Source organism: Vipera berus (genome assembly GCF_964194415.1).
Source record: "Vipera berus genome assembly, chromosome: 6".
Taxonomy (NCBI): Eukaryota; Metazoa; Chordata; class Lepidosauria; order Squamata; family Viperidae; genus Vipera; species Vipera berus.
This window is the reverse complement of record NC_138208.1, coordinates 49,835,173-49,861,949: the sequence shown is the minus strand read 5'-3', so window position 1 is coordinate 49,861,949 and position 26,777 is coordinate 49,835,173. Positions and strand designations below refer to the sequence as shown.

General features: G+C 38.8%; 1 protein-coding gene across 1 annotated transcript in view; it reads left to right on the top strand.

The window, feature by feature from the left end:
- Positions 1 to 26,777, top strand: part of PPFIA2 (PTPRF interacting protein alpha 2) — a gene marked incomplete at its 5' end in the record, with an annotated part of 253,304 nt that overhangs the window by 79,649 nt on the left and 146,878 nt on the right. The window contains one exon of the mRNA XM_081330297.1: positions 14,706 to 14,768. Within this exon, the coding sequence (XP_081186423.1) occupies positions 14,706 to 14,768 (63 nt within the window). The remainder of the gene's footprint in view (positions 1 to 14,705; positions 14,769 to 26,777) is intronic.

Below are 26,777 nucleotides of genomic sequence, written 5' to 3'. Positions count from 1 at the left end.
TTTAGCATACTCAATGAAGCAGAAGTAGATGTTTTTCTGGAACTCTCTAGCTTTCTCCATGATCCAGCGTATGTTGGCAATTTGATCTCTAGTTCCTCTGCCTCTTCGAAATCCTGCCTGTACTTCTGGTAGTTCTCGATCCACATACTGCTGAAGTCTAGCTTGTAGGATTTTAAGCATGACTTTGCTAGCATGAGAAATGAGTGCAATGGTGCGATAGTTTGAACATTCTTTGGCATTGCCTTTTTTTGGAATTGGAATGTAACCTGATCTTTCCCAATCCTGTGGCCACTGTTGAGTTTTCCAAATTTGCTGGCAAATTGAGTGTAGCACTTTTACTGCATTGTCTTTTAAGATTTTGAATAGCTCAGCTGGAATACTGTCACCTCCACTAGCTTTGTTGTTGCTCAGCTTTTCTAAGGCCCACTTCACTTCACATTCTAGGATGTCTGGCTCGAGGTCAGTGACCACCTCATTGTGATTATCAGGGACGTTAAGCTCATTCTTGTATAGTTCTTCTGTGTAATTTTGCCACCTCTTCTTAATCTCTTCTGCCTCTGTTAGGTCCCTGCCATTTTGGTCCTTTATCATGCCCATTTTTGCATTAAACGTTCCCTTCATCTCTCCAATTTTCTTGAAAAGATCTCTGGTCCTCCCTATTCTATTGTTTTCTTCTATTTCTTTGCACTGTTCATTTAAGAAGGCATTCTTATCTCTTCTAGCTATTCTCTGGAATTCTGCATTCAATTGGGCGTATATTTCTTTTTCTCCCTTGCCTTTCGCTTCCCTCCTTTTCTCAGCTATTTGCAAAGCTTCCTCAGACAGCCATTTTGCTTTCTTGCATTTCTTTTTCTTTGGGATGGTTTTGGTTGCTACCTGTTGTACAATGTCGCGAACCTCTGTCCATAGTTCTTCAGGCACTCTGTCTATCAGATCTAATTCCTTAAATCTATTTGTCACCTCTACTGTATATTCGACAGGGATATGATTTAATTCATACCTGAGTGGCCTAGTGCTTTTCCCTACTTTCTTCAGTTTAAGCCTAAACTTTGCAAGGAGAAGCTCATGGTCTGAGCCACAGTCAGCTCCTGGTCTTGTTTTTACTGACTGTATAGAGCTTCTCCATCTTTGGCTGCAGAGCATATAGTCAATCTGATTTCTATGTTGACCGTCTGGTGATGTCCATGTGTAGAGCCGTCTCTTGGGTTGTTGGAAAAGAGTGTTTGCTATGACCATCGTATTCTCTTGACAAAATTCTATCAGCCTGTGCCCTGCTTCATTTTGTACTCCAAGGCCAAACTTGCCTGTTATTCCAGTTATCTTTTGGCTTCCTACTTTAGCATTCCAATCCCCCATGATGATAAGGACATCGTTTTTTGGTGTTAGTTCTATAAGGTGCTGTAGGGCTTCATAGAACCGGTCAATTTCATCCTCTTCAGCACTGGTGGTTGGGGCATAGACTTGGACTACTGTGATATTGAATGGTTTGCCTTGGATTCGAACTGAGATCATTCTGTCATTTTGAGGATTGTATCCCAGTATTGCTTTTCCTACTCTTTTATTGACTATGAAGGCTACTCCATTTCTTCTGAGGGATTCTTGCCCGCAGTAGTATACCTGATGGTCATCTGAATTAAATTCACCCATTCCTGTCCATTTTAGTTCACTGATGCCTAAGATGTCGATGTTCAGTCTTGTCATCTCTTGTTTGACCACGTCCAGCTTTCCTTGATTCATGGATCTTACATTCCAGGTTCCTATGGAGAAAAAATCTTTACAGCATCGGACTTTCCTTTCACTACCAGACATATCCACAGCTGAGCGTCCTTTCGGCTTTGGCCCAGTCGCTTCATTCTTTCTGGCGCTACTAGTACTAGCCCTCTGCTCTTCCCCAGTAGCATATTGGACGCCTTCCGACCTGAGGGGCTCATCTTCCAGCGTCATATCGTTTTGCCTTTTGGTACTGTCCATAGGGTTTTCATGGCAAAGATACTGGAGTGGGTTGCCATTTCCTTCTCCAGTGGATCACGTTTTGTCAGAACTCTCTGCTATGACCTGTCCGTCTTGGGTGGCCCTGCACGGCATAGCTCATAGCTTCATTGAATTACGCAAGCCCCTTCGCCACGACAAGGCAGTAATCCATGAAGGGGTATATTATATTATATTATATTATATTATATTATATTAAATTATATTATATTATATTATATTATATTATATTATATTATATTATATTATATTATATTATATTATATTATATTATATTATATTATATTATATTATATTATATTATATTATATTATTATATTATTATAATAAATATAATAAAATATTTATTATAAATAAATATATAATAAATATATTAAAAATAATATAAATCTATGAATCAGCATTTATTGCCTTATAATATAAGGGGTGTTAAACTGCTGGCCCGGGGGCCAGTTGCATCATATGGAGGCCATGACCACCCCAGCTCCAGCAATGTAAAAAAAAAATGCAATACATTGTGACACATCACGTGATACAATGAGTTTGACACCTGCCCCTTATATAATGAACGGAAAGAAATAGCAGGAAAGCAATTCATAAATATTTTAATTAATTAAAAATGTAAGTGTGTGTGTATTTGCTCCCAAATCTTCAGGTATTGTTGCTTTTAAATATCCACTAAGCTCACTTTTATTCTTTGCTACCCAAGAAGCCTTGTGGACAGTTTTTTTTCTCCTCAGAATCACCACACAGTGGTTTTTTGTTTAGAAAGCATTAGTTATCACCTACCTTCCTTCAGTGACAAACTGCAATGACTTTTGAAGCTTCTCCCAAATTGTGAGAAGTTTATGCTCTGTGAAAGAACTGGTACTGGGAAGAGGAGAAAGAGAACAAGAATGCTTCTGACATTATGTGTCTAGTGATGTGTTTCTTTGCATCAAAGTTCATTAACTCTGACTGGCTTCTTGAACATTCACATTTATGAAGATCTGAGTCATTGAAGCAGTCCTTGAGAATGCTATAGGCCCTTTTTAGGGATATGGCCAAATAAAAAACACTTCTGTATCTAACTGTTGTTGTTGTTGTTGTTAGTTGCAAAGTCGTGCCCGACCCACCACGGCCCCATGGACAAAGTTCCTCCAGACCTTCCTGTCCTCTACCATCTTCTGGAGTCCATTTAAGTCCACGCCTACTGCTTCAGTGATTCCATCCAGCCACCTCATTCTCTGTCATCCCCTTCTTCTCTTGCCCTCAATCTTTCCCAGCATTAGGCTCTTCTCCAGTGAGTCCTTCCTTCTCATTGGGTGGCCAAAGTTCTGTATCTTATACATAGATTAAAAAGAAAACATTTTGAAAAAGAAGTATAGCAACTTTGGTCTAATTGCTTTCACTCAGTCTTAGGAAAAAAGCAATGGCAAAGCAGTTCTGAAAATCTTGCCAAGATCTAATCCAGACAGTTGCCAGGAATCAACACTACTATAAAGGAAAAAAATATTTTTCCTGTCAGGACCTAGAAGGGAAACTGACATAGCTCTTATGAATTTCAGCTGCTTAAAAATAAAATAGATTTATAATGTCATTCTTCCATTAGTAAATTGGAGAAGGAGCCCTGGAGGAGGGAGACAGGAAAGAAGCTCAGCCTTTCACTTAGAAAATAAGTGAATAAGGTAGAGTTATATTCTATAGGTGATGGGATGACAATTCACAATCCAGCCTGTTTTGTGCTTTATTCTGAGTTCTTGGTTACAGACATATTTAAACAGAGAAAAAGAACAGTTAGAATATTTGTGTCTTACTGTAATCATACTGTGAGTCATTCCCTCTAAATGGGGTCCTCAGCATTTGCTATCCATTTGCAAAAGGGGGATGCTTAATATTTTTTTCAGAGATATCCACACAACTTACTTTTTGAAAGGGAGTATTCTGCTTTTGTAGACTGTGTGAATGTAGATTGTTATCATCATAAGTTCTCTGCACAGAGACTACGCTTATGCTTTGAAAATGCCTGTGTGTTCAACCCAAATTTTATTAAACAAGTTCCATGTTATAGTTTTCTTTCTTTTTCAAAAGAGATTTCTTCAGAGACTCAGAAGTAACAATTCCATTTTTTAAGAATTTTGTATGGTAACATTTCCTAATTAATGTAGAATATCTTTTCACAAATCAATTCCTGTGTGGGTATAAGTGCTGATAGTTTCCTGGAAGCTCTCCAAAACAACCTCTGTTTCTTTACAGGACTGATGTTGATGATTCAAATAAATACATTCTTATTTCTGACAAAATTCTTTTTTGAAGCTTTATGAATTTGAAAGGGGGAACTTGACATTTTATCAGTGAAATTGTAAAAAAAAATATGTGTGAGAGGGAGAGGGGGTTACTGTCATGTCTAAGGGTCGTTCAGGCCAACAATCAGAGGCAAAATAGTCCATGAGTCATTTCCCACAGGCAGTAATCATCCAATGCCAGAGCCAAAAGAACAAAGGCAATACCAGGAGATCATCTAAAAGGTCAGGAATCAAAAAACTAAAACTGGGCAGATGATGCCTCACTGTGGGCAAAGGACTGTAATCAAACACATCAGTGAGCTGGTTACTGGGAGGCATTTAATGAGCAGCAGGGTATCAGATTTTCCAGCATTGGTCAGTTCTCAGCTGAATGCTTGTATGCTTTTTCTCTACAAAGGCTTGCTCTACCCAAACTATAAGACAATAGTGACCATTCAGGAATAAAATATCATTTGTAAATGGACTCATTACTTGCAAGAAAAGTAACTTGGTGACTGCAAACATTCCTGTGGCCAGTCCTTGAATTTTCAAGTGCCTGGGTTCTTTACAGCAGGGTCCTGCTCTGATCTTATTCTGAGAATCAAGCATGACAATGTTGCTTATTTACAGATCTTATCCCTAGGCCTAAAGGCTTATGAAGGCCCATGATCCTACCTCTTTTCAGAGGTTCTTGAAAACAACTGTCTCTCTGAGATTTGGTAGTTTGATTTGTCCTCCCGTGAAAATTCCTTCACCAGATAGATGCATTACAGAAACTTTCAAGGGAACTGGAAACTCTGGGTATTTTAGTCAGAGCAGTTGTATGCTACATTTTCCTTACATATAGATAATCATAAAGCAAAATAAAAATGCTAAGACATATCACCATCTGAAACAATGCCCCAAAAGCACAAGGAGGAGAGAGGCAATCTTAAGAATTGACCAGAGTTCATTAGCCAGACTGAAACAGACTGATCTTAGAAGTCAGAGAGAGACAGAGAGACAGAGAGATACTGAGATGCTTTTTTAACACTGAAGTCATTCCATAACCTCAGAGCAACTGAGATTTTGTTTTAGTAAAACAAAATTCATTGCTTCTGATAGCCATTCCTCTTCAGAAATGAAGATACTATAGACCGATCCCCAATCCACTAAATGCAGCTGTGGAAGAACACGTCTTTTAGCAATTTACTTCAACGAAAAACAAGATTCTTTCAGAGGTTTTTTAAACAAGATTTACTGAAAGAGGACAGGAATAAGTTACAGAAATCTCAGCAATATGATTATTGTCAGTTTAGAATCCAATTCATAACTGGATTGATAAGACATTTTTTTCCAGTCTTTGACTCATTATTTCTTTGTGAGATGATTAGGTAGCTGTTCTTTTAACTAGTGAGTGAGGAATATCCAAGTGATCAATTTGTGACTCTCTCTCAGACTCAGAACATACTATTACAATATTGATATGTTTACTGTGACTATTAGGCAGTAAGAGAATAGTAGTGTTTTACAGTAATTAGAAAAGTATTTCTAAGTCTAGGTGACAGCAAGTATGAGAACGAAACTCTGAAAATCAGATAAGAAACTGCTAATAGCTGAATTACCCTCTTTACCATAAAAGACTCATTTTTTTATTGAGAAGATTTAATATTTACCCTTGCTGGATCTTATTACACTCTTGCTGGCCCAGGAGCTTGGAACTTAAAAAAAAAAACCTCCATTGACAGTGAAGCTTTCAAATAGACTTTTGTGAGGGATTAGTCTTAAAATATGATAGATGAAGCACTATTTTTTTTAAAAAAACACCTTTCTTCTGAACTAATTCTTTAAGTTAACCATGACTTTAGCTACCACTGATATCAGTGTGTGTGTGTGTGTATACGTGTGTGTACATTACGAGTCAGTATTCTTCAGAATAATCAATTCAGAATACAAATTATTAATTTTTATTTGCTAATCTGGTAATTGTCTTTTATGCCATCTGCTGGGAAACTAGTTGTCCAGTTTCCGACGTATGGGCTTTTCAAGTGACTCTGAGGCACTGTTTACCTTTAAAGTCCTTTATTAGCCTAATACAGTGGCAAATGCTTGCTCGAAAGAAGCTGGAATCTGAAATCTCCACCCCTTGCACAATATATTAAACACAATTCTCCACCTTTCTAATTTTGTCATTAATCATATTCTCCAATTAATTTAAAGAATCAGTTTCCCTTCCATTAGAAGAATCGCCAAAGCCTTATCTTCTTTAGAGAGACAAATGGCCTTGAAAGTGCATTCCTACTCTTCCCTCCTCCCAACTTTAAACTAAAGCAATACACAAGTCTTAAAGCAATACACAAGTTTAACATATGAAATAGCTACTTCTTCATCTCTTGTCAAGCAATAACATTCGGTGTTAGCAGCGTTGACACTAGTGGGCTTTCTTATGCAGCTGGTCAGCGATTGTGAGAACAGACTGCTAGACTAGATGGGTCAGGTGTCCCATCCAGCAAGGCACTACTAATGTTCTCATGTTTTATATGTTTAATAAGGTTTCCAAATAAACATGAATTGGAATGCTAGTTTTCAAATCTGTTTGTCTTATGTTGCAGCCTCCTGCCTTTACATATTTTAAAAAAAAACTTCAATTCATCCCAATATAACTTAAGTTAAACAATTATGAATTATACTTCATTTCTGAATGGCAGTCCAAGGGCAATTTCTAATAGGAGTTTTTAAAAGGCCTGGAATGGAAAGTAGGCAGTTAAAAAAATTACATTTCTTATCATAATGTGTTCCTGCCACAATGAATCTGTTGTCATATAACACATTTGATTAAACAGCTTTCTGCTGTGCTCACCAGGTAATATTATTTTCTGCTGAAACACACCTTTGAAGCTCACCTTATAACTTTCAGAAAATTCCTTTTGGGAACCAATGGTGCATATTCATCATTTGCTTACAGTGGAAGATTGATTTGGATATAGAAGATTTGGATAACTTCAAAAGTAAGTTATCCTGATTTCAATAGGTAATACAGTTGAATAACTTAACAAGACTCTATTCTACATTGGGAGTCAGTTGTCTCTGTTTGCATATATATGTGTAAATAAAAAAAAATCTTTTCCAAAACACTGCATAGCTTGGGTAGTGTCACAGTTATTGTTGAACTGGAACTAGTGAGATTTACATTCAAGTCCATACTTAACAACAGAAATGAGAGCAGAACCCAAATCTGATACTTTTGTTCCTATAGGAAGGAAAAGTTATAATCTTCATGTGAAAACCATCACCATCAAGGGAAAAAAAGGTAGAATATGACAGAAGTGAAGGAGCAAAGATTATGGATTGTGGTATTCCTTCCTAGTAAATGGTTTGAGGATATTGATTATAAAGTGAAATTAGCTGACTGAGAGTGATAGGAACAAACCCAAAAGCTGAATCAATTAGTGATTTATTTCTGTGGCGTCAACAAAAACAGTATGTTTGATTTAATACCCTTAATAATAAAAGATCAATGCCAATAGAACAAGGTGAATGTTATAGATAAGATGACAGTCACAAAAACAACTTTGGTGGAACTAAAAATGGGTGGTATAATTCACCAGATGAAAGGTAGTTCTGAACATTGTGTAAAGAACATATCAATGCAACTTCAAGTGCACAGATTTTTAACATATTAATTAAGGGAATAGAATACATAATGAGTCATGTGCATTTGGAAGTTATCTGTGTAGTCTTCTTACACTAATAATTGTTTATTTTTATTTCTGTAAAATTATAATTCTTTTCCCCACCAAAAAGGAGATATTTATAAAATGTAAAAATAAGCATAGGCTCAACAAGAATCCATAAATAAAACTATTTTTTCAAATTAAAAGCAACATCTGAAAAGCATATTATGCCATATTAGCAATCAATAAATTCAATTAGATTTAAGAGAAAAAAATGTGGTTTAAAAAGAATAGTCTTCACTTGCTGATAGGAGCCAAATAAAGAAAATAGCTTAATCTCATGGAGCAGGGAATTCCACATATAAATAACAATCAGAGAATTTTCTCTTCAATTTTAATAAACCACTATGAACCAGAAGCCAGCAGCATGTGGAGGAGAGTGCATAAAAAAGAATGAGCACAGGAGGAAATAGGCTTTCAAATGTTAAAAGTAATAGTCCTTGAATTGCAAAGCAGTTAGTGCAGTTGATATAACTAAGGGAGTCAGTCACATGGTTCCCACATTCCATTTCAATCAAAGTTTTAGCTGCTACATACTGTTCTCTTTGACATTTTTGAGTAGTTCTCAAAAGTTGCTTAATACAAAATGCTTTACAAAGTTGAAATAAGATATGCCAAACCTATGTCAGTCTAATCTGCAATGAGCTAGTATAAGAATTTAAACAGAATAAAATAATATCACTTCCCGAGCATCTAACTAGTTCAGTCTAGACTAGATGGATTTTAATAAAGATGAACAATTAGTAAGAATTACAATATTAAAAATCAACCATGATCCTTACAATACTGGGGTTTGTTTCTAATCCTGAATGCATTTCACAGAGGTATTCCTAGTGACAGTCTTATTAACAAAAGTTCTTTTAACTGATCAAACTGTGTGGTACAGATTAACTTTGTGGTTCAAAAGTCATGAGATTCCACAAGATTTCATCTTTGCTTTTTGATAATATCACAGTCCCTGTGCAGATGTGAAGTTTAATTTTTTTTGGGGGGGAGGTCCTCATTGTCTCATGGCTCTTGCTAAATGAACAGGAGGCAGCTGTGAGGGTGCCTCATACCATTCCATCTTTTGCACCACTTATAACCCTCCTCGGAGTGAAAACAACTCCTCAGTCTTTCACGTCTTAGTTACCTCTTGCTTGTGCATCCTCCTTGGGAATGTTCCTGAAGAACATTTGAAGCTACAACTAATCCTAGATGTAACAGTTCAAGCAATCGGTCAGATTTTGATTTGCCTATCTAACACCTATCTACTCTGAGGTGCATTTGTTTCTAGTTGACTTTAGGTTGCTGCCCAATACCTGGATATCTTTGAGACTGCCTTATCTCAATTGTATGTGCCTGCACAGTAACTTCTACTAATGTAGGCTTTTTTCCATATCCCTTCTCTTTATGGATGTCACTAACACGAATCATAGGAAAGAATCTTCTCAATGCTTCCCCCATCCCTTCTATGGACCAGCATTTACCAGAAATCTGAAATGCCTTTTCTGTTTTTAGGAAGTCCATTAGAACTTGGATGTTTCAAAAAGCCTTTGGAGTTGGGATCTTTTATAGTGTTACTTCTGGCATTGGCATATACTGTATATCTTATATAATTAATATTCCTGATAGTTATGTGTGTAGATGTAGTTTGGTTTCCATGTTGTAATTTTGTCATATTTAATCTGATTTACAGGGATGTCAGTGATCAGAATAGCATATAAGCCCAGTAAATAAATAAACAGGTAGTATAATTTTTAAAGGGCAGCAGCCACTGAGTCTTCTAAGTTAAATGTGAAGGATGGCTTTTGAACTACTACCTCTTCAAACAAGTCTTTTGACTTGTGATGTTTTGATATTTTCTATGTATTTTAAATTGTTTGATTAATTTCCTTTTACTTCTGATAGTCACCTTGCTTATTCAGTGCACTGGAAAGACTAGATGTAATGAATGGACAATTTAATGGGGCTGGATTTTCTGCGGAAATATACTCTTTTTCTTAAAGTTGCCCTTTCCTATAGTTGCACTCAGGAAAGAGGAAACTTGTATTATATAAAATATTGCATTATATTATATAAAACAACAGTCCCCAACCTTTCCAACTTGATGGCCTAGTGGAGGGGGAGAGGGGATGGTTCTGTGTGAGTGGCAAGTGCACGTGTGAGCATGGACAGCATCATTTGTGCAAATGGAGCTGTGAGAACTCACCGTCTGCACAACTGAAGCTGCATGTTCGCCTGCCGCTTGCATAACCCGGTTCTGAACATGGGTGGTAGTGGGTCATAGCCAGGGGTTGGGGACCCCTTATATATAGTATTGAAAATCACTTTGCACTTATTGTTTTAATTTTGCCCTGTAAACCGCCCTGAGTCCTTCTGGAAAAGGACGGTATATAAATTGAATTGAAATAAAATAAATAAATAAAATTGAGGCCTGGAATTCTCTGGCATTATTACTTTAAAAAAAACAGGGCAATTTAAATTATTCTAAGACATAGTATCAATTGTGAGCACCAATCAGTTGTTTTCTGCATATGGCTGTCATGCTTTCTTGGTCACAGTCACTATTGTTTTTAACATATGTCTGAAATGGTGCTTGGACATGAACTTTAGATCAACAATAAAAATACCAATTGTGATTTTAACAAAATGGCATTATTAAATAGTATAAAGACTGAGGTTATAAAGGAATCAGTGCTTCCAATAATAGCACCAGTGAATTTACAGACTAACGTGATTTAGGGAAAACACCCAAATTAAATTATAGCGTGAATAAAATCTGTTCAGCTTTCAGTAATCATGAAGGGCTTCTCTTGAAAAGAAGCAATACCAAAAAAATGAAGCAATGACAGTATAAATGTAGCCATTTTGCTGAGACAAACCTTCACAGAATGATGTACATGATCGCTGTGTTGTCACAATGGTCTCCTTGCAATCACTTTGTGATGTCACTGAAGCTACAGCACTGGTGCCACATCTGCCTTTAATTGAACCTGTCAAGCTGTCTTTGGTTCCAGGATGGTAGGAAGGAAGGGATGATAGTTGTGGCTCTGTGCCTTGAAGAGCCTTTAGGGCTCTAGATTATCATCCGTGCCACTGTTTTATTTTAAGCACTATTGATGGAAGCCTGAAAAAAGTTGAGTGCCAAGGCTGGAGCAGAGAAATGACTGCATGCCACATGGCAAATCAAATATGTTCACTATGTCTAGTTACTTGGATACAAAGGTTCAGAATTTGGAACTCTGGATGTTGTTCTACACATAACGAGGTAAGTCACTAATACTGATTTGAGCCCTGCCTTCTAAAATCATGAATATAGATTATAGTGCCTCAGACCATCTGACACCAATGTCATAATCTCTGGTATTATTATTTCTTCCAGTTTCAAAGTTCCTTTGAACACATGGTGGTCAACCTGAAATTCCAGGACTTTATGAAGCCCTTATATCCATTTTTATAGCCCCCAAAGTTCCTCCTCATCTAGCTGCCTAAAATTTGTACTTTTAACATCTCACAATTTTGAAGCATGGAACACAAAAGGAAAAAAAAAGTAAAGTAACACGTAACATGGACTTGCTATAGATATAAATGAAAACAAGAGAGAAGTTTTTAAACTCTTCCCATAAATTCAGAGTAAACAATTCCCATCCACATGTGTAAAATGGCTGTAACCAACTGTTAACTTTCAGTCCCTATCCTATCAGTTGCCTACTGTTGTTTTAACTGGAAATACTTTTGTTTAGTCCTACAGTTTTAAAGAAAAAATGCAAATGGTGCACTTTTCTTTTGTTATTTCCTCCCGTGAAATCCTGAATATTTTCTTTGAACTTAATTGCTTAGGAACATTTTGAGTGCTCTGCAGAGACACTTTTTTGGGGGGATTGAAATAGAGTAAATTCATTTGGTTCCCTGCCTGTGTTTTCAAACATTTGCAAACAATTGGAAATAGCTGTACCAAAACATTTTAAGTTAATGTCACACACAATTTAATTTAATTTAATTTAATTTAATTTAATAATATTTATATACCGCCCTTCTCCCTGAGGACTCAGGGCGGTTCACAGGGCAAAAGTCAAATACAAAGTACAAACATTAAAAAGAGATTAAATAATTGCCCAAGTTAAAACAATTAATACAATAATAAAACCCCAAAAATAAAATTAAGAGTACAAAAAAAATAAAAACCCCACCAATCCCCATCAGGCTAGGCCGGCTTGTACAAACAAAAACGTCTTGAGATCGCGACGAAAGGAGCGAAGATCGGGCGCCATCCGGAGCTCTACCGGCAACTGATTCCACAGCTCCGGAGCGCCCACAGAGAAGGATCTCCCCCTGGGCGCCACCAATCGACATTCTCTGATCGGTGGCACCCTGAGGAGGCCCTCTCTGTGGGAACGCACAGGGCGCAGGGAGCTTGATGCCGGCAGCAGATGTTCCCTAAGGTACTCTGGCCCCATGCCATGAAGGGCTTTGAACACCATTACCAGTACCTTGAATCTCACCCGGAAGGCAACTGGCAACCAATGCAGCTCACGGAGCAAAGGTGTAACGTGGGAGTATCGGGAGACTCCCAACACAACTCTCGTGGCTGCATTCTGTACCAGTTGGAGCTTCCGGGTGGTCCTCAAGGGCAGCCCCATGTAGAGAGCGTTGCAGTAGTCCAGACGAGAGGCCACGAGCGCATGAGTGACCGTGCATAAATCATCCCGGCTAAGATAGGGCCGCAACTGGCGCACCAGGCGAACCTGGGCGAAAGCCCCCCTAGTCACAGCTCCTATATGGTCTTCCAAGGTGAGCCGTGAATCTAGGAGGACTCCCAAGTTGCGAGCCCTATCTACGGGGGGTAATAGTTCACCCCCCATAGCAAGAGGTGGAATGTCCGAATAGACCCGGGATGAAGATATGCAAAGCCACTCAGTCTTGTCGGGGTTGAGTTGAAGTCTGTTCCTCCCCATCCAGACCCGAACCGCCTCCAGGCAACGGGACATCACGTTGAGGGCATCACTGGGGTGGTTTGGGGTCGAAAAGAAAAGTTGGGTATCATCCGCGTACTGATGATACCCAACTCCAAAACCACGAATGATCTCACCCAGCGGTTTCATGTAGATGTTGAACAGGAGAGGCGAGAGGACCGACCCCTCATTTAGCTTTGACGGAAAAAGAAACTCCAGAACTAGATGACCTCCAAGATCCCTTCCAACTTCTTCTTCTTCTTCTTCTTCTTCTTCTTCTTCTTCTTCTTCTTCTTCTTCTTCTTCTTCTTCTTCTTCTTCTTCTTCTTCTTCTTCTTATTATTATTATTATTATTATTATTATTATTATTATTATTATTATTATTATTATTATTATTATTATTATTATTATTATTATTATTATTATTTAAAAATATGTGAGAACAAAAGCCATAAGGTAACAGAAATGCCCTATTTGTATCAAATAAAAACAATGGTTGTGGTTTTCCAAAATATATCTTACAGACCAGAGAATGCATAATTGATAGTGTTTTATGTGGTGTCTGGAATGTTGAAATAAGTTATCAATTGGTGAAATGACTTCCAGGTGAAACAATATGTTATTTGTTGTTATTTTTCCAGTTGTACTAGTTTCTTCAGAGCATAACTAAAAGTGAAGTTGGTAACAGATGCTACGTCCTTTTGTTCAAGTGAAGTAGAAAGCCCTCAACCAATTGCTACCCACTATGTAGATGACAGAATTGCAACGGTTGTGGGTATTCTACACCAAGGATCCCCAACCCCTGGTCCATGGACCAGTACCAGGCTGCAGCATGCCAGTAACCAGTCCACACAAACAAGCAAAGCCCCATCCGCAGGATGCAGGCAGCACACAAAACCATGCACCCTTTGGTCCGTGGAAAAACTTCTCTCCATGGAACCAGTCCCTGGTGCCCAAAAGGTTGGGGATCTCTGTTCTACACCACTAAATATAGACAACATCTAAAACATGATGTCTTGGCAAGTTCAGTTTCAGACCTATTTGGAAGAAGCTAGCTGCATGACTAGCAAAATGTCAACGTATACTCATTGCCTTACATGGCATTGCCAAGAAGTCACTTCAGCAATAAATAGCAGTGATGAAAATCTTTACTTTCAAATATTCTGTGTGTGTGTGTGTGTGTGTGTGTGTGTGTGTGTGTGTGTGTGTAACTGATAACTAAAAGACATAGCTTATCTAATAAAACAATTGTGTAACAAGTTTGAGTATAATCTATTGGTAATGCTCTAGATTCATAATATTTATAAAAATGTGAAACAAGTAGCACTTCCTGAATTTTCTAAGTGTAAATAGCAAGATAGTGATAAAAATGTGAGACATAAGCAAGACAGATTTTCTCCTGTGGAAACTCCATCTAATTGAACAGAATATTTGTATAAGCATAGTACTGCTTATCATTTCATTTCAGTAGACCTAAAACAGATCTGCTGTGTAAATTCATACCATTCAACAAAAACATCTACTGTCTATAAACTGAGGTTATTCAGATTGTATGCATGACTTTTATATTTATATATATATATACACATAGTTGGCTAATGATTCACTATTTTTAACCAATATGCAATAATTATTTTACCATTATTTTAACTTCCAGAATTATGTTTAAGATTAGAGATATTCTTATATTCTAAATTAAGAGTTACAATTGTATGCAATCAAAGACATTAGTATTTGAATATATGTGTTATTTTACCAACAACACTTTTGAATTCAGTACATTCTTTGTTGCACACTTTTTCAGATGACGGTTGCGGCTGGTACGAGCATTGAGAATAACATTCAAAGGACCATATCCTGCCCTAATGTATGTTTTGCATATCTTGGATTCTTGTCTTCTTTTAATGCAGAATTTCATTTATGTGAATTTGCTGTTGTCACCACAACATTATATTCATTTCCAGCATGTTACATATTTTACTAGAAGTAAGGTTTCATTATGGCTTACAAGAAGAGTCTGTGGTTACACACCATAGTTCTAAGTTACTTTCTCCCAGTTCTGTGTTATTTCAAATAGTGATTTACCTATCCTATTGGGTCAGATTATTCAAAGTACTAATGTTATTATTTATTATTAACCTTGAATCATATGCTTGTAGTACAATATATCTCCCCCACAGTTCACTGCTACTCAATAAACATCCTCCTACACATATATTTACACTTTGCAACAAGAATTACAAATTGGTCAAATCTGGAAAGTAAATTAAAAAGAACAAAAGAACAAAATGTAGCCATTTAATCCTCACAAACTACATATGTATAAGACAGTTGTTTAAATAAATGTTTTGAGTAGCTGTATTGTCTTAATTAACAGCACAATCTTGTTTGGGTCAACGTGGAAATCAGTTCAGTTGTGTTAGACATGGTTTATGCTCATATAAATTGATACAAGAATATAGCATAAATGGTTCTGAGATCCGAAATAAAATATTGACCTAGCAAGGTGTCTATGGAGATTCTCAGTCAACCAGGTCATAGTTAACAAGGAAGTCCAGTTTCCTCATGAAAAAGCATCTTTGGGGTAACTTAGCAAGGAGATGAAAAGGCACAGGAATACTGATTGATCTAATGAAAATACTGATTTCTATCATACCAATATAACATTTTAAAATAAACATACCAAAAATGGCTAAAATTTAACTATTATGCAATTTGTAGTTACAGATATATGTATAGTTACAAACACATATGTTCATATGCACACACCCATATGTATATATGCATACACAGAGAGAGAGAGAGAGAGAATATATACACACATACACCTTATAGGTGAATCGAAAAATTAGAATATCGTGCAAAAGTTCATTTATTTCAGTAATGCAACTTAAAAGGGGAAACTAATATATGAGATAGACTCATTACATGCAAAGCAAGATAGTTCAAGTCGTGATTTGTCATAATTGTGATGATTATGGCTTACAGCTCATGAAAACCCCAAATCAACAATCTCAGAAAATTAGAATATTACATGCAATCAATAAAACAAGGAGTGTACATAGAACAATATTGAACCTCTGAAAAGTATAAGTATGCATATGTACTCAGTACTTGGTTTGGGCCCCTTTTGCAGCAATTACTGCCTCAATGTGGCATGGCATGGAAGCTATCAGCCTGTGGCACTGCTGAGGTGTTATGGAAGACTAGGATGCTTCAATAGCGGCCTTCAGCTCTTCTGCATTGTTCGGTCTCATGTCTCTCATCTTTCTCTTGGCAATGCCCCATAGATTCTCTATGGGGTTCAGGTCAGGCGAGTTTGCTGGCCAATCAAGCACAGTAATCCCACGGTCATTGAGCCAGGTTTTGGTGCTTTTGGCAGTGTGGGCAGGTGCCAAGTCCTGCTGGAAAATGAAGTCAGCATCCCCATAAAGCTCGTCTGCGGAAGGAAGCATGAAGTGCTCCAAAATCTCCTGATAGACGGCTGCATTGACCCTGGACTTAATGAAGCACAGTGGACCAACACCAACAGATGACATGGCTCCCCAAATCAACACAGACTGTGGAAACTTCACACTGGACTTCAAGCATCTTGCAGTGTGTGCCTCTCCACTCTTCCTCCAGACTCTGGGTCCTTGGTTTCCAAATGAGATGCAAAAGTTGCTCTCATCAGAAAAGAGGACTTTGGACCACTGAGCAACAGACCAGGTCTGGTTTTCTTTAGCCCAGGTAAGACGCTTCTGACGTTGTTGTTCAGGAGCGGCTTGACAAGAGGAATACGACATTTGAAGCCCATGTCCAGGATCCGTCTGTGTGTGGTGGCTCTTGATGCACTGACTCCAGCCTCAGTCCACTCCTTGTGAAAGTCCCCAACACTTTTGAATGGCCTTTTCCTGACAATCCTCTCCAGGCTGCGGTCATCCCTGCTGCTTGTGCACCTTTTTCTTCCACACTTTTCCCTTCCACATAACTTTCTATTGATGTGCTTTGATACAGCACTTTGGGAACATCCAACTTCTTTTGCAATTACCTTTTGAGGCTTTCCCTCCTTATGGAGGGTGTCAATGATGGTTTTCTGCACAACTGTCAGGTCAGCAGTCTTCCCCATGATTGTGATTCTTACTGAACCAGACTGAGAGACCATTTAAAGGCTCAGGAACCCTTTGCAGGTGCTATGGCTTAATTTGCTGATTAGAGTGGGACACTTTGAGCCTAGAATATTGCACCTTTTCACAATATTCTAATTTACTGAGATTGTGGATTTGGGGTTTTCATGAGCTGTGAGCCATAATCATCACAATTATGACAAATCACGGCTTGAACTATCTTGCTTTGCATGTAATGAGTCTCTCATATATTAGTTTCCCCTTTTAAGTTGCATTACTGAAATAAATGAACTTTTGCACGATATTCTAATTTTCCGAGTTTCACCTGTATTTCACAGTATGTATTTTTGCTGTATTTTTATAATTTTACCAAAATCATTATGATGACAGAAAAGTTGCTTTATTTATTGCAAAGTCCAGAGCTATCCATCCACCCTTTCTTTATTGGATTGCCTCTCTTACATTGTTTTATTGTCATACAGGAAGTCCTTGCTTATCAAGTGCCTCATTTAGTGACCATTCAAAATTATGTTATAAAAAAACCCCTAACTTTGCAATGAATCGTTTCATTTAAGATAGTCGCAGCATACTGTCAGACTTGCCACTTAGGCATTTCAAAACAGCATGTATTTATTTATTTATTTATTTATTGATGGGATTTATATCCCGCCCTATCTCCCGAAGGACTCAGGGCGGCTAACAACAACCGTCACAGTATCTCACAGTCATGTGGTTGCCATTTGTGTGCTTCCAACTGGCTTGCAACAAGCAGAGTTAATGGGGTAAAATTTCAACTTGCAGTCACGTGATGTGTCACTTAACCATGATGTTTCATTTAACAACCAAATGAGAAATGACACTGTAAGTCTGCATAGCAATTGTGATGGATAGCAAAGCAGTTGCTGGTCCCAACTGTGGTCAGTAAGCAAGGACTACCTGTAAAGCTTTTTAAAATTAGTTATAAGCAAGACTTAGACTATTCCACAAGGCTAGTGAGAAAGAAGGTTATTTATTTATTTCATTTTAAACATTTAAATGGCCATCCTTCTTTAAAAAAAAAGATCTGGGTGGCTTCCAATAGCAATCATATCATTACCCAGAATGCATTTTAGTACATATTACTTTGGCTTTAGCTGTAAACAAAAGTTGGTAAGAAACTGCTACTTTCTCTTTTATAGCAATTTATTCTTTGGTGCTAGGTTTGTTGATCTATGCTTTTATGTGTCGGCAGGACTTATGTTTGAAATGTCCACCATATGTATGCCTATTTGGCAAATCGGAAAATATATGATAGTACTATAGCATTAGGCTCCAATTGTTAATTGTATAATATGTTTTGGATAGAACCCAATTTTATTCAGATATGCTTAGTAATCTAGACTTCTAGAATAAAGTGGCTGTTATATTTCATCACCTGCTATCCAGAAAGAGAATGTAATAAATAGAGAGTGGTAAGCAAAGCTTCAACATCCATGGTTGCCAGGAATATTTTGAATGAAATTGACAAACAAGGACAATACTGTAGGACATAAATAGAGGGTCATGCAAGCAAAAGTAAACAGACTTGAACCAACCAAGCTGCTGTTTTCTCAAATGGTAATTTTAAATATATATTTTGATTTTCTATGGAACTCCCATTTGCATTTAGAAACAAAACTATACAGCTAGTTTAATGATTGAATGATATTTCAATTATTACTACCACAATATCATTGCTGTATTTTTATGGTTAAAATTGCCATTATCATCCACTCATCTCAAACCTTTGCTTCATTAGTAGTAAACATTTGGTGATTCGGTTTGTTTAAATCCCAATTTTATTTTCATGCTTTGACAGTATCACAGTTATGTGAATAGAAGTCACATTAAAAGTGTGAAAGTTGGTGTAAATTAAAAATGATAATGAGAAAGTGCAAATAGTGTTCTATGATTTACACCACTTGAGCTTTTTAGAAAATTAGAAAAGCATACAGATTTTCATACAGTTTGGGCAATGGTACATTGTATAATTTATTTATTTGTTTATTTATTTAAAAATAACTATATATTACTAAATTTTCATGTCTGTAACGTTTAACTGAAGAAATGATGCATCACAGGGCAAAACCTTTTTAACCAAGGTATCCCAAATGGACTAACTTACAGAAAGTGTCCAAAATCCAGGACCCATGACTCCTGTGGAGTTAAAATTTGAAACATTTTATAAAACATTTTATGACATAAAAATAATCATTAAGCATTTAATGACATTATACAAAATGGCATAAAACATTTCCTGTGGTCAACTGCTAATGTTTGACTATGCTCTATAATTCAAGATGGGCTACTTTAAAGTCAGATACAGATTTGAATACCTCCCTGACTTTTTAAGAACTTTTCAAGTACATTAAAGCTCTGCCATTTTTGAAGGCATTGAGGAATCTGGTGAGGAACTATCTGAAACAATGACCCAAGTGGTCATAGGCTGTCTAGTATATTTTGATTTCACCATAGGTTGTAATGGAGAGCTCTGTGTAGACACACACACATATATATAAACTATGTTATTTTTCCCAACTTCACAGCAATATAATTTATTATGTTAGAACATTCTGTAATCTATGATTGCTGTGAAATTGGTGCCATGTTGGATTTAGAAGATTTAACTCTTGAAAAGACTGGTATCACTTTCTATAAGTGTGTTCCCAATCATGCTTTTCTGATCATTTCCTTTTTTTAATATTGTGTGTTTCTTCAAAGACAAGTAATAAAAGCTTACTTCATTGTTCCACCCATCCCTTTTAAAAGGTTCCTGAGCCTCTGAAGTACTGTTTCAATAGGACTAAAATTCTAGAAGGTTGGCTACTTACAACTAAAGATCAAAAGTTCCAACCCAAATTTCTTCTACCTGTGAGTTGTCTATCTTCAAATGTGTCATGTTCTGTAATATCCCTCTCATTAACATGACAAGACAACTTAATTTATGCACAGATCCTATGTAAGAGAACTGTGTATATAGAATTTTATTCATGCCCTAGACTATTCTCCATTTCTAATTATGTAGAACTGTACATACATGTAAGTTGAGTATGGATCAAGAGTAGGTATGTAATATGTTATTATTCTTTAATAATCCATTTAGAAAACATCAATATTTTTAATAAACTATTTTTATAAAGTTTAGATGCATAGCCTATTAAGAAGTATTATATGAGAAAAACCTGGAAATTTGTTTAGTACTTTTATTTAGAGTTCAGAGTAATGCATTGTAACTTGAAATAAACTCTAATGTGGTAATTCATTTCTAGGAATCAAACACAAAATAAATAAAATCTTAATTATATATTAAAAAGGTAAAGGTTCCCCTGCACATGCATGCTAGTCGTTTCCAACTCTAGGGGCCGGTGCTCATCTCCGTTTCAAAGCCGAAGAGCCAGCGCTTGTCCGAGGATGTCTCTGTGGTCATGTGGCCAGCATGACTAGACACCAAAGGTGCACAGAATGCTGTTACCTTCCCATCGTAGTGGTCCCTATTTTTCTACTTGCATTTTTACGTGCTTTTGAACTGCTAGGTTGGCAGAAGCTGGGACGAGTAACAGGCACTCGTTCTGCTACGCGGCACTCGGGATTTGACCCGCCAAACTGCCGACCTTCTGATCAACCAGCTCAGCGTCCTAACCCACTGAGCCACCGCATCCCATTAATTATATATTACTTTGCTTCATAAAAATGTTAGATCTGTAATTAAATAAATCAATGAATCATTAAATGTTAATATCTTCATATAATGGAAAACTTAGTAAAAGGGTGACTTAGTAAACTTAGTCACCCTTTTAGATTGGCATAAACGAATAAAATGAATACTTTTCATTCAGGTCAATAAAACAAAATATTTTAAATATAATTCCAGATTAACCGTCTTATTTTGACTTTTCCCCACGTAGTTCAGGGTTGAACTGGAAAGTTCTTGGTGCTCTCTGAGCTTGATGGTTTGCTTGTATATGTTTCATTATCCAACCAGGTAACATCAGTGTGAGTCAGTGTGGGGTCTGTTGCCTTTTAAATATAGTAGCTTGCCCTGCCAATTTTGGTAGGGCTGTTATTTCCTTCTTGCTGGTTCTTTAATTAGAGTATTATTTTCTGCCTGTTTGTGTGGCACTGATCCTTGTTTATCTGAGTGATGGCTACTAGAGGGTATATGTTCTAGTCCATGGGTGTCAAACTCACCACATCACATGATGTGTTGCAACGTATCACAACTCTTTTTGCATGGGGTGGGTGCGGCTTCAGTATGATGAAACCTGCCCGTGGGCCGGCAGTTTGACACCCCTAGTGCTTTTGCTTCCTATCTGGATTTTTATTGCCTTTTGAATAATATAATAATGCATAGGTGGTTTATTTCGGTATGTCTTTTGATAGTTCATTTTTCTGAATGGCAAGGAGCTCCTTAGGATTTTTGGATTTGGGTTGGTCTAAGATGCTAATAAGGGATGCGGTGGCTCAGTGGGTTGGGACGCTGAGCTTGTCGATCAGAAGGTCGGCAATTTGGCGGGTCGAATCCTGAGTGCCGTGTAGTAGAGTGAGCGCCTGTTACTCGTCCCAGCTTCTGCCAACCTAGCAGTTCGAAAGCATGTAAAAATGCAAGTAGAAAAATAGGGACCACTACGGTGGGAAGGTAACAGTGTTCCATGCGCCTTTGGCATCTAGTCATGCTGGCCACATGACTACAGAGATGTCCTCGGACAAGCCCTGGCTCTTCGGCTTTGAAACGAAGATGAGCACCGGCCCCTAGAGTCGGAAACGACTAGCACGCATGTGCGGGGGGAACCTTTACCTTTACCTTTAAGATGCTAATAGTTTTCCAGCTGAAACTGTGGTTGAATCTTTCCGTGTGTTCTCAGTTTAAGAGTTTTTGTTTTGTTTTCTGACTGCTAATTGGTGTTCATGCATTCGCTCTGATAGACTTCTGCTTGTCTGTTCTACATAGTGACTGTTTGATTCCTGTCATTTAGAGGAAAGCACTAAAAACTTCACTGTTTTCTTACTGGATGATTGATTTCAGTGGCCAAGAATAGAAAAAAATATGCAGAATTCACTGAAAGAAAAAAGCATAAGAGGTCAACTGAATGTTGTTTCTAAGCTTTTGGGGGTTTTTAAAGGTGCTTGTATAGGGATACAAAGACAATGCACAGTAAACAATGTGTTGTAGAATGCTCCCTTTCCAACAGGAGCGTCTTCCAGCATATTAGCTTTACAATAGTGGCGAATATCAGGTGTAGGATGAGAGTGAAGATTTGTTCTCTGAGCTTGTGTGTTGGTTTCCAAATGTTTCATTACCAGGCTAGGTAAGTAACATCTTCAGTAGAGTTTAGGAGATATCCCCTAAACTCCACTGAAGATGTTACCTAGCCTGGTAACGAAATGTTCGGAAACCAACATACAAGCTTGGAGAACAAACCTTCACCCTTATAGTACCTTTATTCTACCATTTAAACCCACTATTTCAATACTTTCCATAAATAGATATAGTATTAAGTGATAATGGAGTGAAGTTTTTCTTTGGTCAAAGAGTGCAAAAGATCATTAATTTTCATTCACACATTTTGACCTCAATTCTGTGTACATTCCTGTGTCTCAATTTATGGATGGAGCAATAGTTCTTATTCTGATGTAATAAATTACCATGCACCAATTCTATTATCAGTTTTACCAATGCACCTCATTAATTCAACTATTTCTTTAGCATTTGTTTGGAAGTGGAAAAGAGAAAAAATAATTCTTGCTGGGGGTGGGGAGAAAAAAGCCTATGGATTCTTTTTATCTGGGAGAAGATCCCAGGTGTACTTTTGCTCTTTTTAAGCAGCAAGGGTGTATGAGTACATGCATACTTAGATATTACCTTTAAAAATTCAATATGTAAACTAATTATTGTGCATGATGGATATCATCAAGCTTTAACTGCATACACTGAGCAGATATTCATGGCATAGCCAGAGAACTCTTCTGCATGCATCAATTGCTGAAAGCAAGAGGAGATTTTGATTAGTTGTTTTTGCAGATATTTTACTTATGTAGTATTCAATATGGCATTTCAGTGCTCTTGATAAGCAGTAATTGCTTTCTTTTGTCGCTGCATTATTTTGCTTGAGTTAGTGAATCCTACATATATGTCTCCTCTGTTTCTTTCATTATTCTGAAGGAAGGAACTTTTAAAGCATAGAACTCTGTTTGCTGCCAACTCCATTTGCTCTTGAATTTGAAGAGTCTGGGTGTTGTATACTGGGATCGTTGAGGCATTGAAGAGGCGAGAGTGAAAAGTAACAGTTCATTTATTGAGTTAACACAGAAGCAACTCTAACAGCCGCTTGACATCTATTTATACGGACTGCTGATAGGCGGCAGCCAATGAAATTAAAGCAAATGTTCCCGCTCAGACACAAGCTTGCAAAGTAATAGACAGACAGTTAAGGATTTGAATGAATACAACAGTTAACGATTTATAACTGCCCTTATGAATTCACATTAATACACAACACCCCTCTCCCCTAGATAGCTCACATATCCAGAAAATGTACATAGTCCTTCAAATATGCCGGTGGCTTCTGCGACCGCTCCAAATGTTGCGTCACAGCCAGTGGTTCCCGGTCTACCAGCTTCCTTGCCTGGCTGGATAGACCGGGGCTTTTGGACCTGCTCGCTTTGGGTAGACCAGTGCCCCCTTGACTGGTCTGGCTGGGTAAACCTGTGCCAATGTCTGTGGATGGAGCAGTTCTGGACAAGCTGGGAAAGAGTTCCCTCTGCATGTCCAGCTCTGTGGGTGCAATCTCTCCGCTCAGGGGTGACTCACTCCCAGCTAACACACCATCCACGTCTCTGTGAGTCTTGCAAGCACCCTGAGATTCTGTCGCGATGCCACGGTCAGGCTGGTCTTGGCTCTCATCTCTGTCAGTGGCCAGGGTCTGATTCGCCAGTCACTGATGCAGTTGATCGATATGGTGGTGAATCACCCAGCCATCTTCCAGGACCACTTCGTATGACAGTGGTTCTGACACCTTACAAACCACAGCTACCACCCACAGTGCCCCTTGACCATAGTTCCTTGCCCAAATTTGGTCACCAACTTGCAAGTTCCTCAGGGGCTTTGGCTGTGCTGTGTCTGATGCAACTCGGTCTGGATGGAGATGGCCCAGCTTCGTAGTTAGCCAACGTCTCCATCTGAGTTCTGCAGGGCTGCAACCCATAGATGAGCAGGGGGTTGTATGCTAGCAGAGCAAAAAAATTGCCAACCGATGATGCCAATCGCCAGACACAATTCTCTTAAGCGACTCCTTGGTCGTTCTGACCATGTGCTCCACTTGGCCATTTGAAGCTGGGTAAAAGGGGGCGGGTCGAATCCCGAGTGCCGCGTAACAGAGTGAGCGCCTGTTACTCGTCCCAGCTTCTGCCAACCTAGCAGTTCGAAAGCACGTAAAAATGCAAGTAGAAAAATAGGGACCACTACGGTGGGAAGGTAACAGCGTTCCGTGCGCCTTTGGCGTCTAGTCATGCCGGCCACATGACCACGGAGACGTCCTCGGACAAGCGCTGGCTCTTCGGCTTTGAAACGGAGATGAGCACCGGCCCCTAGAGTCGGAAACGACTAGCACGCATGTGCGGGGGAACCTTTACCTTTTTTAAAAGGGGGCTGAAGTGGCATGTCTAATCATGTTAGCCTTTAAAAAGGACTGAAATTCAGCAGCAGTAAATTGTGCCCCGTTGTCTGACACTATTACATTGGGTAAGCCATGTGTGGCAAAGATTCTCCACAGTTCCTGGATGGTCCTGGCAGTAGTCATAGTAGGGACAGGTGCAACCTCCAGCCACTTGGAGTAACTGTCTACTACAATGAGGAATACCTGTCCTTAGAAGGGCCCAGCATAGTCTATGTGAATCTTAGACCAGGGAGTTTGAGTGGTTTCCCAGCGATGTACTGGGGTTTGAGACATTTCAGGTCTGGATTGCTGGCAAACCTGGAATCCTTTCACTTGGACCTCTATATCCTTATCTAACCCTGGCCACCACAGGTAGCTCCTTGCAGGTGCCTTCATCCTGGCTATTCCAGGATGTCCCTCATGCAGAAATTCTAAGACTCTAGTCCTCAATGAGTGTAGGACTATGACCTGACTTCCCCATAGAATGCAGCCCTTGTATGCTGACAGCTCATCCTGTCTTCTGATGAAATTCTGTCCCTGGACTGGCTACTGGCCACCCCTCAGCACCCAGTTCAAAACACTACTGAGTGTTTTTTCAGTGGCTGTTTCAGCAGCCACATCCCCTGCGTGAAGACTCTGGCAGGTCCTGGATTGCCAGGATGCATGCAGCAGGTGCGGGGTCTGGTTCTGAGTGAGGCAGGGGCAGCCTACTGCGTGTGTCAGTGTGGCCCATTTCCTTGCCCGGCGTATGGACTAGCCTGTAACTGTAGGCTGCCATAAAGATTGACCACCTCAGCATCCTTGGAGAGAAGGTCTGAGGGGTTTGCTTGTCTGCAGTAAACAGACCTAGAAGAGGCTTGTGGTCTGTAAAGACCATAAATGGGTGACCATAAAGGAAATTGTGGAATTTTTTTTATTCCTGCCACAATGGCCAATGCCTCCTTATAAATTTGGGCGTAATTTCTTTCTGCTGGTGAAAGTGTCCTTGAACAATATGCTATGGGAGCTTGCCTCCTGTCAGCCATTAAATGGCTCAAAACTGCTCCTGTCCCGTATGATGAAGTGTCACATGAAATACTGATAGGCAGTTTCTCATTGAAATGTGTTAACACAGAGTTTGAAGACAGCAGTGATTTGACTGCTTTGAAACTGTTCTTGTGGGCGCTTGTCATGGTACCCTCTTATCCAAGAGCTTATGTAAAGGCTCTGCCACTGCAGCCTTATGTGGAAGGAATGCATGGTAGAAATTGAGTAACCCTAGAAATGCCTGCAGCTCCCCTTTTGACTGAGGTCTGGGAGCCTGCTGAATAGCCTTGAGCTTTGAGTCAGCAGGGTGGATTCCTGCGGCGTCAATGCAAAATCCTAGGAACTCTGTAGAGTCCACACCTGACATTTGTCTCTCTTGAACTTTAGCCCCACTTCGCAGAAGTGCTGAAGGATGGCTCTGAGCCATTCAGCCAATATTTCTGCTGACTCCCCAGCTATGAGGATGTCATTGAAATAAGAGCACACACCAGGAATATTTTTGAGTGTGCATTCCATCATGCTCTGGAAGAGACCTGGGGCCACACTGACCCAAAACTGCAGGCAATGAACCCTGAATGTCCCCTATGGGTCACTATTGTTTGAGCTTCTGCCATGGCATCATCCACTGGCAGTTACTGGTATACCTGTGCCAGGCCCAACTTGGCAAGTACACGACCTCCCTGTAGTGATGCCAAGATGTGACTAACTACAGGTACCGGATATGCATGCTGCTGAAGTGCTTTACTAATGGTGCACTTATAATCAGCACAGATGTGCACCATTGGGTTTTACTGGTGTGACTATGGGAGTTTCCCACAAACTGATATCTACCAGTTGCAGCACACCTTGCTGCACCAATTTATCTAGCTCTGCATCAATCTTGGGTTCAAGGGCAAAAGGCACTCTGCAAGGCTTGATCCTGATTGGGGTTACAGTTGGATCAAGGTGGAGGGCAATTGGAGCTCCCTTGTACTTTCCTAAGCTAGGGCTGAAAACATCAGCATATTCCTGGCAGACAGTCATCAGATCCACTGTTTGTGTTCTGTTAATTCAGTCACATGGATGCCCAGGGCA